This window comes from Pseudorca crassidens, chromosome 2 (genome assembly GCF_039906515.1).
Source record: "Pseudorca crassidens isolate mPseCra1 chromosome 2, mPseCra1.hap1, whole genome shotgun sequence".
NCBI lineage: Eukaryota > Metazoa > Chordata > Mammalia > Artiodactyla > Delphinidae > Pseudorca > Pseudorca crassidens.
Window position 1 is genome coordinate 128,519,393 of NC_090297.1, and position 16,482 is coordinate 128,535,874.

Sequence of the window (16,482 nt, forward strand, 5' to 3'; positions counted from 1 at the left end):
ATAGCCCATGTTAAAATGACATAGATACTGCTACCTTACAGAAGTTTAGTTTCTCTTGCATAGACAATTTTCAATTTGTTCTGTGGTTTTGGTTAATTTCTAAAGTCGTGAAATGATTTTAGTTGTTTTGCCTGTATTTTCTGTTTTTGTGAGAAAGGAGTTTCACCATCTCGCTCTGCCATTCCACAACACTTACTTTAAGTGTTACTTTTTTATACTGGCTGTGCCTGTGTAATTAGAATAATATGTGTGGGTGTTAAATCAATGTCCATTTGTACTCGATCAAGGGTCAGACCTGGCCAACTCAGAGTTTAGAGTTTCTTTTCAAATTATAGTTTCTCCCACAATATGGAAGTACTTCTCTTCTATTAAGAAGGAAACAGGAGAATATTATGTAAGAGAAGTCTATGCCAGGAAGGAGAAGTAGATCAATTGCCCCTTCTATCCTGGTGGATTATGGGAAAGAAAAGAGAGTTGACTAAGTACTATGGAAAGATCTTTCATTTCTTCATTTCCCCCACTCAGGATGAACCCCAAGGAAAGGGACCCAGTGGAAAGATCCAGATGCACATGCCTGAAGATCCTGAAGGAGGGTGCCCAGAAAGACTGTCTTAAAGTATCTCTCCTTCTTTCCCAAGGCCCATACATGGTACTCAAAAATGTGACCAGATGTTGAGGTGCTGATTGGAGCAGCTTACTGGCTAAGACCCAGGGTCTGAATGAAGTGGTTGCCACATTTAAAATACCATATAAATGCCCTAGACTGTGAGTTCTAGTCACAGATGCTTGCATATCCTCCAAAACATCAAATAAAACCAGCTGTACCTGAAAGGCTGAGTGGCTGCCTCATGGCAGGACCCAGAAGAGACCAATAAGATTCTAGAGAATGCTACATGAGTTCCAATCATTTGTCTTCTGTGTTGCCATGAGGTTGTCCTTGGAAAAAAAGCAAGGGATGGAGGCAGGAGTAGAGATGGGGAGAGGAAATCTGAAAAGCATTTATCCAAAAGAGACTGAGTCACTGAAAGTACACTGTTCAAACTAGTATAGCCTGTGATGCAAGAAATAGGAAGTTGAAAGTCTCTGCCTTCCCCTCCCAAGGGGATGTGAGGAGACTGTAAAGAAGATCAGCCATTTACTAGAAAATAAAGAAGCTAATTTTCTTTGTACATCTAAGTATAGTACAAGTTCACACGTGATCCAATTGCATCTTTTTACTTTTTCCCAGTCAGACAGAAGAAGTATGCTCTCCTCTCCTTTCTCTTTTCCTCTCTGGTACACCCCACAGAAGTGCTAGGGCTATGGTCAACCTGACAGAAGCAAATTTCTGTGCTTGTTCTCACTGCTAGGAATCTCCATGTAAGGTCATAAGAGGACTCCAATGCTTCAAGTTCCCCTGCCTTGAACGCCCCCTACCTCTTCCCCTTCTCCATATGATGTGCTACCTGTCCTTAGTAAATCAGCTTGCACATCTGTCTCCTACTCCCCCTCTTGAGTCAAACACCAGTTCTCTGGGCTCCCACAGCACCCTACCCACCTCCATCTTCCTCCCTCCTACAATATTTCATGTGTTCACTTCTCTTCTTTCCCTACTGGACTGTGAGCTTCTGGATGCCTGTTCTGTGTTTTATTTGCCTTTTCTCAGTACCTAATCTAGTAACTGGAAAACAGAAGATATTAATTCTGGCACTGGGTGTTTATTACTTTTGATTCTGTGTCTCAAATTTTACTACTCTGTACTTTTTGTTCACTCAAATTATTGAGCACCTACCACAGGTCTAGTACTAAATAAAACCCAGCCCTTAAAGTTGAGGAGCTTATAATTCTGTGGGGCAGATAAATACACTGAAATACAATGTGTTGAGTATTTTAAGGAAAAAAAGTGTTGTTAAGCAGAATAGACAAAGCCCTAACTTTCATGAGAAATCAAGGTAGATTTCGTATGGGATGATATGTTTTGAATCTCAAAGAATGAGTAAAATTCTGCAAGAAAAGTATAGGTGACACGGAGGGGTGGTCACTGACAGTATGTGAAAAGCAAGGAAAGATAATTCACGTTCACATGTTTAACATTTATTATTCCACCCAAGAGTTGAAATGATGGATATAGGTTGACTGAAAGTGTTAACCATATTTAGTGGGTGGAATCTGGGAGCTGGCTGAATCACAATCCCACGTCTTAGACCTGAGCTTTCTAAGTAAAACTACAGACTTAATCATTATATTTAGATTGGCAATGGCTCTCATTCATCTATGCCATCATAAGGTAGGAAAGGATTTTCAGTGTCATCTCTTCCAGTTTCCCTGACAATGTGGAATCCTTCCTGGAGTATCCACATCAGGAGTTCAACCAATAGTGTGGCCCATGTTCTGGCAATGTTTCCTCTCAAGTAAAATGCTAAAGAGGACAGGTACTGCTTGATCTAAATGTCTTCTTTACTCAAAACCTTAATCTGTTTGAAGATTATATCTGAAGCATATCTGGATTTCCTAACACTTGCTCTGGTTTGAGGAAATGAATAATAGGGGAGAGAGAAATTATGATTTTCAGTGTGTGAAACTCTTGAATACTTATGTGCACTACATCAGAACAATATCTTGCTCTCTCTTTCTCTCTCTGTGTGTCTCTGTGTAGACTGTACTTGGCTCTTTCTCTTTATCGGGTTGAGTAAATCTGTCTCTTACACGCTTTGATATGTCTGTCAATAAGATCTCATTAGAGATACTTAATGAATATTTAACTATAAACGTAAAACATAGACAATAGCAATATAGAATGTGGACATCAAAAAGTATTTGAACAGATAAAGATATCTACAGTGAAGGAAAAATAATATAAACAATACAAGAAGAATACCATAAATGTAACTTTATAAAGAGATGCTATAGGTGACTAGGTGCCAAATGAATGCTAAAGAAAATAGGTGCTTTAAAGATCAGAGACAAAGGAAGTTATCAGAGGTCTGTATGAGTTCAGGAGAATATCCCAGAAGTGAGGTGGGGTGTGGGGATTGTGGGCTTGAGCTGAGAACAGGAGAATAGGTGGGGTGAGTGGTTATCTTTGGGGAGAGAAAAGGGGATGTGATTAGGAAAGGGCATGAAGAAGACTTCTGGTGAGCCAGCAAGGTTCTAGTTTTTGAGTGAAGTGGTAATTACACTTGTGTTCATTTGTTTTATGAAGTTTTCTGTATGTGTTAAATTCCACCATAAAGTAGTTTAGAGAAAAGATTCATGGATGGAAAAGGCTCTGTTAATTAAAAATAAAGTGCTCCTGAAGCCTCCACTATGACACTGGGAGGTCAAAGATGAGTAAGATATAGTCATGGCTCTCTGGAAGCTCCCATTCTACACACAGGGAGGAGAGGCGGTGACTAGAGATGAGTCCAGAAAGGTAGCCAGGAACAAGGTCATGGACACTTTGTACACAATGCTAAGGCACTTCAACTTTCTCCAATAAATAACAAGAACCCACAAACGGTTTTAGGCAGATTTATGCAATGAGATTTTCATATTAGAAAGCTAACTCTGGTCATAACATAACATATGAAATGGAAACGAGATAAAACTCAGGGCCAGTATCTCTGATAAAGTCTTATATTGTTTTCACTTTCTCAGATACACGTTTTCCTTTCCTAACAGCTTTGAACTTCTGAACAGCTGTGTCACAATCTTATATTTTCCAGAATAGTGTACACAGTCCTTGCCAGTCACAATAAATACAATTTAGCTGCTTTAATCCTTTTTGTTAGAGTAGAAGGAGAAAAATAGAAATATTAGTTGAATAAATGAATGGACCAAAAATAGAAATATTAGTTGAATAAATGAATGGACCAATGAATTATCTTAATGTCTTTGGCCTCCTAAAACCTATTGAGTTGTGTCCAATTTTATCAGCAACATCTGGTTAGTTCCTAAATTTTTATTTTTCTCCTGATTGCATTTATCCCATCTCTATCTCATTAAATCCCTTTCACCATACCAGGAAATTTCTTTTTATTTTATTTATTTATTATGGTGGCACGCAGGCTTTCTCTAACTGCAGCGAGTGGGGGCTACTCTTTGTTGTGGTGAGAGGGCTTCTCATTGTGGTGACTTCTCTTGTTACGGAGCACAGGCTCTAGGCATGTGGGCTTCAGTAGTTGTGGCACATGGGCTCAGTAGTTGTGGCTCAAGGGCTCTAGAGTGCAGGCTCAGTAGTTGTGGTGCATGGGCTTAGTTGCTCCGTGGCATGTGGGATCTTCCCAGACCAGGGCTCAAACCCATATCCCCTGCATTGGCAGGCGGATTCTTAACCACTGCACCACCAGGGAAGCCCCATACCAGGAAAATTTAAAGAGGTATTTATAGTAAATAAGCCCCCAGTTGGTATATATCTCTATAAAAATATAATTTTAATTATATTATTTTATATTATAAAAATATATTTAGGGCTCCCCTGGTGGCGCAGTGGTTGAGAGTCCACCTGCTGATGCAGGGGACACGGGTTTGTGTCCCAGTCCGGGAAGATCCCACATGCTGCAGAGCGGCTGGGCCCGTGAGCCATGGCCGCTGAGCCTGCGCGTCCAGAGCCTGTGCTCTGCAACGAGAGAGGCCACAACAGTGAGAGGCCCGCGTACCGCAAAAAAAATATATATATATATATTTATATTTATTAATATATTTAAATATACACTTACATATTTAGTATATTTAAATTTTGTATTTACAAATATATTTAAATAAAAGTTTAAAGGGGGCCATAGCTCTAAGATTTTCCTGTAAGCATTGTGGGTGCTTGTTTACAAGGTTGCATTCAAGGGTCACTGCCCAGAACCCAGATTTCAGGAAATACTGATGGGAAAGAATGAGAAAAAGAGCAAAGGATCAGCAATCATGTCATTGGTGTCAACAGTTCCTCAACTTAATAACACTTGCATCATGTCTGTAGGAGAATCTGAGCTATTTTCAGAATTTTGTTTCCCATGTTCTGACAAGAACCCTTCCCTTTTCTTTTTTATCAAGGGGGTGTTTTTTTTCTTTCTTTTAAGTCAATGGTTTTGAGTGGAAAATGCCCTAGAGCAGTAAGAGGAGGAAGGAAGCTCCAGAAAACCTCAGTGATGAGAACAAGGAGCCCCAGTTTTTACAAGAATATTGCGTGGCTCTGTGCATGTGTGTGCATGTGTTTTTGAGGTTGGAGTGGAAAAAAGAGAGGGTGGAGTACAGAGGACTTTATCCTCTGCTAATTCTCAACACATCCAGGATAGGGGAAAACTTCAGGAAGGACCTAAGAAAACATGGAAGGTCAGATACAAGCTGAGGTCCAATTTGAAAATCTATCTAAGACCCCTTTAGCTTAAACCAGCAAGAAAGTAAAGGTCAGCCAGTGGTCAGGTTTGAAAGTCTCTATCCACCTCTGACAGTAGACTTTAGGATGGAAATCACCAGGCCTTTATCCAGAAAGAAGAGAAGCATAGCCTACAGGAAGAAAATCCTGCTAAGCAGATGTCTACTCCTAACAGTTTCAAGTCCAGGTGTGAAAAAATAAATCAAGACTTATGTACCACATTCTACATATTTGAAAGTTCTAAGTCAAAGTAAGAGGCTGTTAAATTAAATATTTTATATCATCTTACATGGATTATAATAGTTTGGAAAACCAAGTTCAAATTCCAAATTTTCACATTCTGCTCAGAGTTCTGTTCTTGAACGTGGTAGCATGACAGAGCTGGTCCCTGGACCCCCAGCCCACAGTCTGCTTCCCCTTTCCACCTCTGGATCTGTTCTGTAATGTGATGAGCCATGAACACATGTGAGTACCCCAGGCTGCCTGTCCAAGCCCTGTCTCTATCCCTACAAATAGCAATTCTGTGGCTAGCCCTTGGGCCTAGGCTTGGGTCATCCCTTGGATGAATTTTACAGAAAGAGGGAGAAAGAGGGTGAGCTCATGGGCCACAGCACAAGGTACTGTGCCTGGGAAGGGAAGAGTCAGGGGAGAGAGGGTGCCCAAAGCAAGCTACATTTTAACTTAATTTAGGGTAACTATACTTTCTCTGATTCACCATCAGATTTTACACTTGACCAGCAGGATAAAACCAGAGGAAATCTAGGAAACAACAAACCAGTTGTTTTTAGTAAGGACAAGCCAAGCTCATTAAAAGAGCTGAAAGGACTTTAACACAGGAACCCAGAATACTGAATTGTGGTCCCATGTCTATCACTCACCAACAGGTCCACCCCCAAAATTTGTGGAGCCATGGGAAAGAGTACAAATGGTCTTCCTCATACCATACACCTAGCTATGTGAAAGTTAAAATCAAGTATCAAACTGTTAAATAAAATATGTCCTGTCCTATTACTCTGACAAATATGCCTTCATAATGATCTGGAAGGCCAGGTACAAATTCAGAATTCTTGGCCTCTTCAAACTTGGTGTGGAAGATTGCTGCACCCCTACCCTTGCTCTTCCAGCCCTTGGCTCCTTCCTACACACTGAGGGATCTCACACCTTAATTTACACATCCAAGGTATGTCCACAGCACTCCCCACTCCCTACCCTTTCCATCCTTGATGTCAACTGCTGCCCTGATAACTCGGAGGCCTAAAGAAGGGCACAACACAAGCGTGGTTCACTCACTAGACGACTGGCCCAGGGAAAAGCCCAAGCAAGTAAGCCTGGAAGCAGGTAAATATGGTATAGTCCACAGGCTCCATGTAGGCATATCCACTTGGACCTGCCAGCTCCTTACCAGGGAAGGGGGCAGCCAAGGAAAGGCTAGCATGTGGCCCACGGGCTGCCAGTACTACTACACATGCACCTGGCCCCAGGAACAACCTGCCCCTTATGGCCCTTGTCAGGCATCTGAACTCTATCATTGACCCCAAGGAGAAGAATCTGAATGAGATGTTGTTTTGTGAGCCACTATGATTCAGGCTTCACAGTCTTCTCATACCCTGGAAATTCATCCAGCGGGGACAGGAAACTGGGAGCTGAAAAACTTGACCAATTCAGACCACGTGCTGAAGCAGCAGCTGTCAGCTATTGAGGAGACGTCCTTCGAGATCTCAGGGCTGGAGTTCTCTTAGGCTTTATCTTAGGGCAAGAAGTTATAGCTGTGGCATTTAATAGCAAGTGGTGAAGATGAAAGAAAATTTCCCAGCTTCTATTAGTAAAAAACTAATTTTGTATTGGTAAAAGAATAGATAAATAGATCAATGGAACATAATAGAGAACGCAGAAATAGACCCACATAATATAGTCAACTGATTTCTGACAAAGGCAAAGGCAGTACAATGGAGCAAAGATAGTCTTTTCAGCAAATGGTGCTGGAACATCTCGACATCACATGTCAAAAAACCAAAGAATCTAAACACATACATTACACCCTTCACAAAAGTTAAATCAAAATGGACCACAGATCTAAATGCAAAAGGAAAAACTATAAAACTCCTAGAAGATAACAGGAGAAAACACAGCAGAAATGACCTCAGGTTTGGTGATAACTTTTTAGATACCACACCAAAGGCATGATCCAGGAATGAATTGATAAACGGGACTTCATTAAAATTAAAATTTTCTGCTCTGTGAAAGATACTGTCAAGAGAATGGGGGTGATTATGATGTCTCAATGCAAATTCATCAATTATAACAAATGTATCACTCTAGAGGGCGTTGTTAATAATGGGGGAGGCTACGCATAGGTGGGGGTAGAGAGAATATAGGAATATATAGAAATCTCCTTTCAAGCATGCCGTGAACCTAAAACTGCTCTAAAAAGTAACATCCATATTAAAAAAAGTATCTAGGCAAAACAGAAACCAAAAAAAAATTTTTTTTTTGATCAGCCATAAAAGATTGAATTATCTTTCTATTCTCTCTATAGAAAGTATTACCAATAATACTTATCAGTAAGAGGTGATAGAGTATGCAGTCATAAATGTAGGGATAATTACGGTAGAGGAATGTAAGTCAGACACTGTTTCAAACTTATTTTTAAAGAGATATTGCTATAGACTGATTTGTGTCCCCTTAAAATTCACATGTTGAAATCCTAAGCTTCAATGTGATGGTATTAGGAGGTGAGGACTTTGGGAGGTGATTAGGTCATGAGAGTGAAGCCCTCATGAATGGAATTAGTGCCCTAATAAAAGAGACCCCCAAAGAGCTCCCTCACCCCTTCTACCATGCGAAGACACAGTGAGAAAACAGCTGTCTGTGAACCAGAAGTCCACACCAAACATGGAATCTGCCAGTGCCTCAATCTTGAATTTCCCAGCCTCCAAAAGCGTAAGAAATAAATTTCTGATGTTTATAAGCCACCCAGTCTATGGTTTTCTGTTAGAGGAGTCTGAATAGACTAAGGCAGAAATCCAGGAACTAAAAAAAAATAAAAAAAATTTTAAATAAATAAAAACGCAGTACCCCACCCACTCCTACCAGTTTTCGAGCATTAACTATATTCCAAATACTAGTACTTGCTTTATAGATTTCCTCATGCAATCCTCTTTATCCCCATTTCAGAGACGGGGCAGGAAGAGGTTAAAGAATGTGTCGGAAGGCACACAGGTAGTACTTGATGGTGCCAGGACTTGAACCCAGGTGGCTGGTTCTTTAGAACATACTCTTTAAGCACTGGGCCTCACTGTCTTCCCGGAGCCTCACTGAGCATGGAAAAAAAAGCTGTATCCGGGGCTTCCCTGGTGGCGCAGTGGTTGAGAGTCCGCCTGCCGATGCGGGGGACGTGGGTTCCTGCCCCGGTCCGGGTGGATCCCGCGTGCCGCAGAGCGGCTGGGCCCGTGGGTCATGGCCGCTGGGCCTGCGCGTCCGGAGCCTGTGCTCCGCGGCGGGGGAGGCCACAGCAGTGAGAGGCCCGCGTACCACAGAAAAAAAAAAAAAAAAAAAAAGCTGTATCCTAATCCCATCTACTAGTCCTGCAATCCTGGACTGATGTATTTAATCTCTCTGTCCTCGCTTGTAAAATAGAGGAAACAGTATCTCTCCTAGGGCTGTGCTAAGAACTGGAGGAAATAAGATAAGTGCCCAGCACAAGGATCGAAGAGCGAGGTATCCAGTAAATGTTGGTTCCTCCCTTCCCTCTTTCCTCCTGTTGGGCTGCAGTCGGCATGCCTACAAAGCCTGCACTTGCCCAACTTTAAGACGGAAGAAAGCCCAGAGTCAGCAACAGAGACATCAACGGTTTCATGGATGGGGGAGCTTACACGTTTGAAGCAAGGTCCTGGAGCGACTTCCCACAGCGGCCGGCAGGACATGGCGGCAGGCTTCCCTCCTAGGAGGAAGGGAAGATTGCCAATTATAGTGGGAATTGAAATCCGGTTGGCTCTTCAGTTACCAGGGAAACTAGCAGAGGGGCATGCCCCACCCCTTTGATTAGAACAATCACTAGCTGGGGTCTGGGGCAAGTACGTAATGAAGGTCAGCCATTCTAAGTAGGGTATAGGTGAAGCAGGCACTGGTCCCGGGGGGTTGGTACAGAGAGCAAGAGAACAGCCATCTTGAGTGGCTTGATCATACACCTTCCTTCTTTCTTTCTTTGGCTACTTGGCTCTTCCTTTGACTGCTTTCTTTTGGCCACTTGAATGCACAATTCACGGAAATAATATTGATTTTCCTTTTGGCATATTTTCTAACCAAACATGTCCCTCTACCTGTCTTACCTTGTTTCTATTGTGATCACGTGGATGCTCATTTTGTTTGCTTTTGTAATATGCTACCACAATTTTTTTTTTTTTTTTTTGAGGGAGAAGAAGTCAGGGTGTGATTTATAAATTAAGTAAACGAAAGTATGAGGCCCTGCGGAGCAACGTAACTCTGTCATCAGTACTGGAAATGATCTTGCAAAGCATGTGTCTTTTTCGCTGAAGTCAGCAGTTCTGTTTTGACACAGAAGGACAGAATAACCCCCTGAGGAAGTCTGTTCTTCAATTCCTGCACAAGCAGTTTAAGGGCTGGCATTTGTTTAGCCTGGGCTGCCTTCTACTTTCTTTAACGGTGAGCCTCCTGTGAGCTGCAGCTTCCTGATTTTCCAGGTGGGTCACAAATCAGCTGTGTGAAATAAAGGTGCTGACACAGATCTGGAGGATCAATTTTCTGTCCTGAGAAGAACAAGTTATTTTATCCTTTGCTAAAGGTGGTTAAAAGACCCTTCCACAGAGGCAGGGGGGAAAAAATCTACTCCTTAAAATCAGAGGAGCAGACTGATCAGGAACGTGGATTTCATCCCTTGCAGCTGTGTCTCCATTCAGTGGGTGGATTCAAGAAAGCAAGTCTGAGCTGCCTGTTCCTCCCACTGGGCAAGGATGCCACTTTTTTTCCTAACCAAAAGACTGTTCCACCCACCAGAGATTCCTCCTGGGCTGGCCCAAGCTATTTGCATCACAGCTGCTTCCTCCCAGCCCCAATTGCATCATCAAAGCAGAAGCCCTGGAGGGATCTTACCTCTGCCAGTTTCTCTAAGTTGTGATTACTTTAAAAAGTGAAACCAAATATCTACTTCTTTCACTTGGCACACTCCTGAGGAGCTGCAGCTGCTTGCTGGGTTAGCCAGGCAAAGGCGGGAGGCTTGGGCTCAGAAACGTATCCAGACTCCTCCTTTCACGCATCAGAGCCCTGTCCCACCCTCAAACCTTTGTTGACCTGCCTTTATTCCCCCAACTGCCGGATTCTTTAGTGGTCCCATAAGGTCCTGCCTCCCTAATACCAGGAGATCCAGGCTGGGTTCCTGCTCCTGGAGAGATGCAGGGGCTTGGAGTAGACCCCTGGGGTTTGGTGCCAAGGTAATTCTACCACCCTGAGGACTTGGAATAATGATTCTTCTTGAAATCGTGCAAAATATGCCAGTGGAACACTGACTTGTGCCTAATTAAAGGAGGCTTTGCAAGTACCAAACCTACCCCCTTCCCTTTTTTTGGGTTCCTTGTTATGTAAAGTCTGAGAAGGATTTTTTTTTTTCTTTTTAATAAAGAACGTCCAGAAAGGACAACCCAGCATGTTCTCCTTAATCTCTGGTGTACCTGTAGGTTCAGGGGGGACTCCAGTTTGAAGACCCAGCTATGAACATCCTATTACACTGATCCAGCGCCCCGCTCCTCTCCTCTGCCCACTTCTCTCTCAGGTTTGGTTTTACTGAACTAGTGGTTCCCTTCTCAGCTGCAGTGTGTGGCGCTACATCATGGACTTTCTGCCTGACTTTGCTAGCCTTGTACAGACTCTTCAGTCACCTCCTGCCCTGAGAGTGGGGAGAGCAGAGCCAGGTTCTTGTGAATGAAAAGGAAGGAGTCATCACAGGGCACACCTCACTGCACCTCTTCTCGACCAGCTTCCCAGGTATTGACTTGTGCTAACAACAAAAGGGAAATTTCTTGGGTGCATGTTTCCACATCTCAACTTCAAGCAGCACAAACTTGCTCAATCCCAAAGCCTAAAAGACATGCTCTGCAGATAATAATGAGTTCTAATTTAATTCCTTAGATTCTTTCTTGCATTCCAAACATTGCTAGCCTGGACTTGTACCTAGGAGGAAGTTTTTTTCCATTGAATGCTCCAACACGTTACCTTTTTCAAATACCAGGTATTTTCATAAAGCTCAGGATCTTGTCTTAGTCGCTGAGAAGAACTAGCCTCAAAATGTTTTTTTTACAAAGTAAATAATTGTCTCAAGAATTAAAAAAAAAGTTAAAAAATTTTCTTCAGGCATGTTTTTGAGTCAAGGGCAATCTAGAAATAACTGGATGTCTTCAGTCCTTCAGGCAAATGCTATTCCAAGCAGACCTAACTGAAGAAAGTGCTCCACATGGCATGTTTTTTATGGCACCCTCACTAGAGACCAGAAACTCATGTCCTTATTTTTGTGAAATGTCTCACACACAACTCTTAAGGATAAGGAGTTAGCCAGGTCAACAATGTAATGAAACCCAGCTGCAGCTGGGTACTCAATGCTGCCAGGACTCCCTTTCAGTCTCTTTCACATTTCTCTGCACATGGATCTCATCTTCTCTCATTGCTGAGTGGTCTTCTCCACATTGGGGTAAAACATGGTCACCTGCCAACACTTGAGTTTGACCTCTTGCAACTTTTACTACCAGAGATCGTCTAAGTGATCTTTCCCTCTCTCTCTCTCCTTCTCTCTCTCTCTCTCCTCCTCCTCTCTCTCTCTGTCTCTCTCTCCCCTCAAGCCCCAAAGTCCTTGGGCAGAGAATTCATTGATTCAGCTTGGGAGACCCAGGGCATGGTCTACTCTGACCAGACACTGGGAACAATGAAATATAGTCATGGGAAACCAAAACGTTTTGAATGGTTGGAGTGGGGAAGTAACCATTGGCTGAGATCATGAACGATCTTCTATAACAGATTTGGGTTTTACTTTGAAGGTAATGAAGGAGTCATTGAAGGATTTTAAACAGGGTAGTGGCCGGACAACTGCATATTTTAATGAGCACACTGTAATGTGGCAGAGAAAGCTTGGAGGGGATTGAGTGAGTGCAGCTGTGCATCAGTGAACTACGTCTCCCTTCTACACCTCTGTGCCTCATACAAGATTCAGGCCCAGAGCAGCCATGACCTGGGCCCCAGCATTAGCCTTTAGCCAGATCAACAGCTAGGATGCCTTGCCACTTTAACTGGATGGGCAGAATCTAGTGGAATACATATATCCCTGACCCAGAGGAAGGGTAGAAAGTATCTGTGGGTTCTGCTCTCAAGGAGGCTTTGTCACCATGTTCTCTGTGCTCCTGCTAGCTGTGAGAGAATGCACGTAAGGAGTTCAGGTACTAGGGAACAGACTTCCTTTCTCTTCCTGGAGTCATTATGGCCCTGCAGTAAGGGGAAAAAATTATTTTTAATTGCGTGTTTATGAGCTGCTGCAGGAGTGTCTCCACTTAAGTGCAGGGGAGGAAAAAGTATTAGGTTCCTTGGCTGGGCCTGAAAATTAAACTGACAAAGACAGATTAACAGGAGAAAAGTCATACATATTTATTTAATGTAAGTTTTACATGACTCTGGAGCATTTATAGGGAAACAAAAACCTGAAGAAATAGTTAAGCCTGAGTGTTTCTATACTAGGTTTGATGAAGAGTGGGAAGTCATGGAAAAACATGATAGAACAAAGGGATATGAGCTCAAGGTAGTAAACTGGGAAACTTAGCAAGACATGTTCCTCTGGATTCCTCTTAGCATCCCTCCATCTTTGGAAATAAGAATCCTTTTTTCCTGCAGGTATAGAAAGGGCTGCTTCAGGGGAGAAGGGGACATTCAGAATTCTCCCTGCACCTGTCAGGTCTCTATTTTTTCTAGCTTCCAATATTCAATGATGTCAAGGCACCATGTTTCAGAGTAATGTTTTCTGAACCCCATCAAGTAACCCCTATTGGAAGCTGTTTTGCACCTCTTCCCTAATGTGGCCTCTTGAGGAATAAAATCTTGTTATTTATGTTGTGTATTTGCTGCAGGTCAGTCTGCTCATTGCTTCCTTCTCAGAAATATTACCTGTTATGTCCAATTAATGGTTCATGTCTAGCAACTCTAGGGCGAGGGCTCTGAATTGTCCGTGCCACTCTTGAACCACACCACCAAGAGAGTTAGAAGCTGCTTCTCTCCCCTGTCACTGAGAACTGATGTTCCATTACCTGCTTTCCTCTTTAATGAGAAATAAGCTTTGACGTATGCCATAGACCAATTTACCTACGAAATTTAGCTTTAACTAAACACTGTCCAAAGGCATCCTTGCTGGACCTGATAGTTAACCTCAGCCAGCAAGTGTGGATCAGCCCTGGCCTCTACAAAAACCATAAAGACAGCCCCATAAACCCCATGGTCCCTCAGCTCCTGGCTTTTCTTTAATAAACTTTCATTGTTGAAGGAGGGAAAACTAAGCATGTGATAAAACCTACATTAGATTTTACCTCAGGACATTTTTATTACTTATATTATTCAGTAGAGTCCAAATGAAAGGTTGAAAACAACCTAACATTTTGGGTAAATTACTCCCCCCAAAAAAGACTTTTTTTTTTTTTTCAGTGAGTCAATGGAGAGAAAGTAATGATGAATCTTCAGAGGCCAAAAACCAGGAGAAAGTGAGAACCCAGAGAAGTCAGGCAACATTTGAGTTCATAATGGCTGAGAATTTTCCAGAATAGATAAACGACATCTACTCTCAGATTGAGGCCCCAAACAAGGTCAATGAAAGGAAACCTACATCTAGACACATTGTGCCGAATACCATCATCAGCACTTGACATTGGTTTCCAACCCCCTTCTGTGGTTTGGTTGGGTTTGGATTGGTTGGTAATCTGAAAAACTATAGACCACATTTCCCAGCCTCTTTCTCAGCTGAGGTCCTGGATGTGACTGAGCTTCTGCCTGGGCTCTCCTGTGAAACTTGGAAGGCAGAAGGGAGGCAAGGCCATCTTCCTGCAGCAGCTGTGTCTGGCGAGTATGGTCCTGAGACATGAGTGTTTCAAGACAGTGGTGGCAACTGGACGCAGTGATCCAGCACCCGAGAGGCCCCAGCGTTGTGGGGATATAAGCACTGAGGCGTTTGGGATGATGGGCACAGCATTCCTCTGTTTGGTCACCCACCTGGTGGAGCTTCCTGACTTCTCACTGCAGCTACAGCGGTGAGTCCCAGTCCCGGGAGTGAGGACAGCCCCCGCCTCCCACCGTGTTAAATGGTGTTCAATTGTTCCCTGTGTTAAATCTCACTCTCCTCACTCCCAACTCTGAGGAGCACAGTAGGGGCCTCTCATGATCCAGACCATCAACTACCGGAGAAGAAATGGAAAAGATAACAGAACATCATCACTCCCCAATGTGTGGGGTTCACCCTGAGGGGCCGTTGCCACTCCTTCTCTCTCTTTGTCTTTGTCTCAGGTGGAGCTCCTTATTCTCAGTGCCTGCCTGAGAAGGGTCCCTAATTGGCAAAAAGGCTGGAAGCTCTGCTTCGGCCTTCTGATTACCTGTGTCATCTGCCCTGCAATGCTGAGACTCTGCCACCGTCCCCTTGGACAGGTTTCCTCCCCCTTGGTTCAGGGAACCTTTGCTAACAGTCTCTTCCACGTTGTTTTTTCTGCTTTTCTTCCTTTTTCTTCTTCCTTTTCTTCCATTTTCTTTCCTTGATAAAATCTGCAGTCTTCTAAGTGTAATTATAGCTCTTGGGGTTGTTGGTTCTGCTTTTAACATTTTTTTCTTTTTTAAAAATTTATTTATTTTTGGCTGCGTCGGGTCTTAGTTGCAGCACGTGGGATCTTCGTTGAGGCATGCAGGATCTTTCGTTGTGGCACGTGGGCTCTTCGTTGCAGCACGCAGGCTTGTCTCCAGTTGTGACCTGTGGGTTTTTTCTCTTCTCTACTTGTGGCGTGCAGGCTCTAGGGCACATGGGCTCTGTAGTTCTGGCGTGCGGGTTCCAGAGCATGTGGGCTCTGTAGTTTGCGGCACATGGACTCTCTAGTTGAGGCACGCAAGCTCAGTAGTTGTGGCATGCAGGGTTAGTTGCCCTGTGGCATGTAGGATCTTAGTTCCCCTGTGGCATGTAGGATCTTAGTTCCCTGACCAGGGATCGAACCCACGTCCCCTGCATTGAAAGGTGGATTCTTTACCACTGGACCACTAGGGAAGTCCCAATATTTTTTTCTTAACAATTAATTTTTTCAGCTTTTGTTTTACTTCATATCTGCTAGTTTTCTTAAGACTTTTAATGTGTTTTTCCCCCTATATAATCAAGGTAAATGCTTTATTTATTTGCTCTTTATTTTTTTTAACAGTGAAAGCATTGACAACTATGAATTGACCTCTGAGTATTTCTGTGACTCCATCCCCAAGACTTTCTGTATTACGAAGATTTCCAATTTTTGTTATTTACTCCAAGGTCTGTTATTAAGTAATTGGCTTATGTCTTATTTTAGTGGTTATATTGGAGATTTTTAAACATTTTCCATATGGTATTCCTGTTATTCATTTGAATTCTTACATCAATAAAAGTAATAGCAATAAAGTATTACTAATAACTATTTCTCACCTTATTATACTGTGACCAGAGAATATAACCTGGAGAATTTCTTCTATTGTTAATTTATTCAGATCCAAGGAAACTAATTCTACTCATTAAGAAATTCCTTGTGCTTGTTTTCTATTTTCCCTGAGAGAATTTTAGAGAAGCAAAAGTCTTGTTTGTATTTTCTGATGTCCTCAGTATATGTTCTCAAACTTATGTAGACACCTAAAGGTGAACAAAGTATGCAGATATCTGAAGCCATGAGCCTCCTAGATGTCACTCGAAGTGTAAAATCTAAAACTTCTCTGTAGCAAATGAAAGGGAAACTCTCCCTTCAATGAGCCGGATTCCTAGCATAATCTTCTCTCTCAATTTCAAAGTTTCCCATGTCACTCATACATCCAGACATTTCCCATTGAGTTTGTGTGGTATACTCTCTCTTTATGTCATTACTCATTCCTTAAGTATCTACTCCACTGACCAAATCATTCCAGCAGAGTGA

At 42.6% G+C, this 16,482-nt stretch overlaps 1 protein-coding gene and 1 long non-coding RNA gene across 3 annotated transcripts in view; one reads left to right on the plus strand and one right to left on the minus strand.

Moving 5' to 3' along the window:
• The window catches only part of TNFSF18 (TNF superfamily member 18), a 114,573-nt gene extending 103,927 nt beyond the window's left edge, over positions 1-10,646 (minus strand). The window contains exons 1-2 of one of the 2 annotated variants that reach the window (XM_067728664.1): positions 10,433-10,646; positions 9,196-9,263 (exon numbers count right to left, since the gene is read on the minus strand). In XM_067728664.1, coding sequence (XP_067584765.1) covers positions 9,196-9,246 — 51 coding nt within the window. In that variant the 5' untranslated portion in view covers positions 9,247-9,263; positions 10,433-10,646. The remainder of the gene's footprint in view (positions 1-9,195; positions 9,264-10,432) is intronic. The other variant, XM_067728662.1, reaches the window with a different exon arrangement.
• LOC137219705 (uncharacterized) lies at positions 9,730-15,924 on the plus strand. The gene is made up of 3 exons (XR_010941215.1): positions 9,730-10,023; positions 11,109-11,320; positions 15,751-15,924. It is a non-coding gene; the product is annotated as an uncharacterized lncRNA (long non-coding RNA).
• The last annotated feature ends 558 nt before the right edge of the window (positions 15,925-16,482 follow it).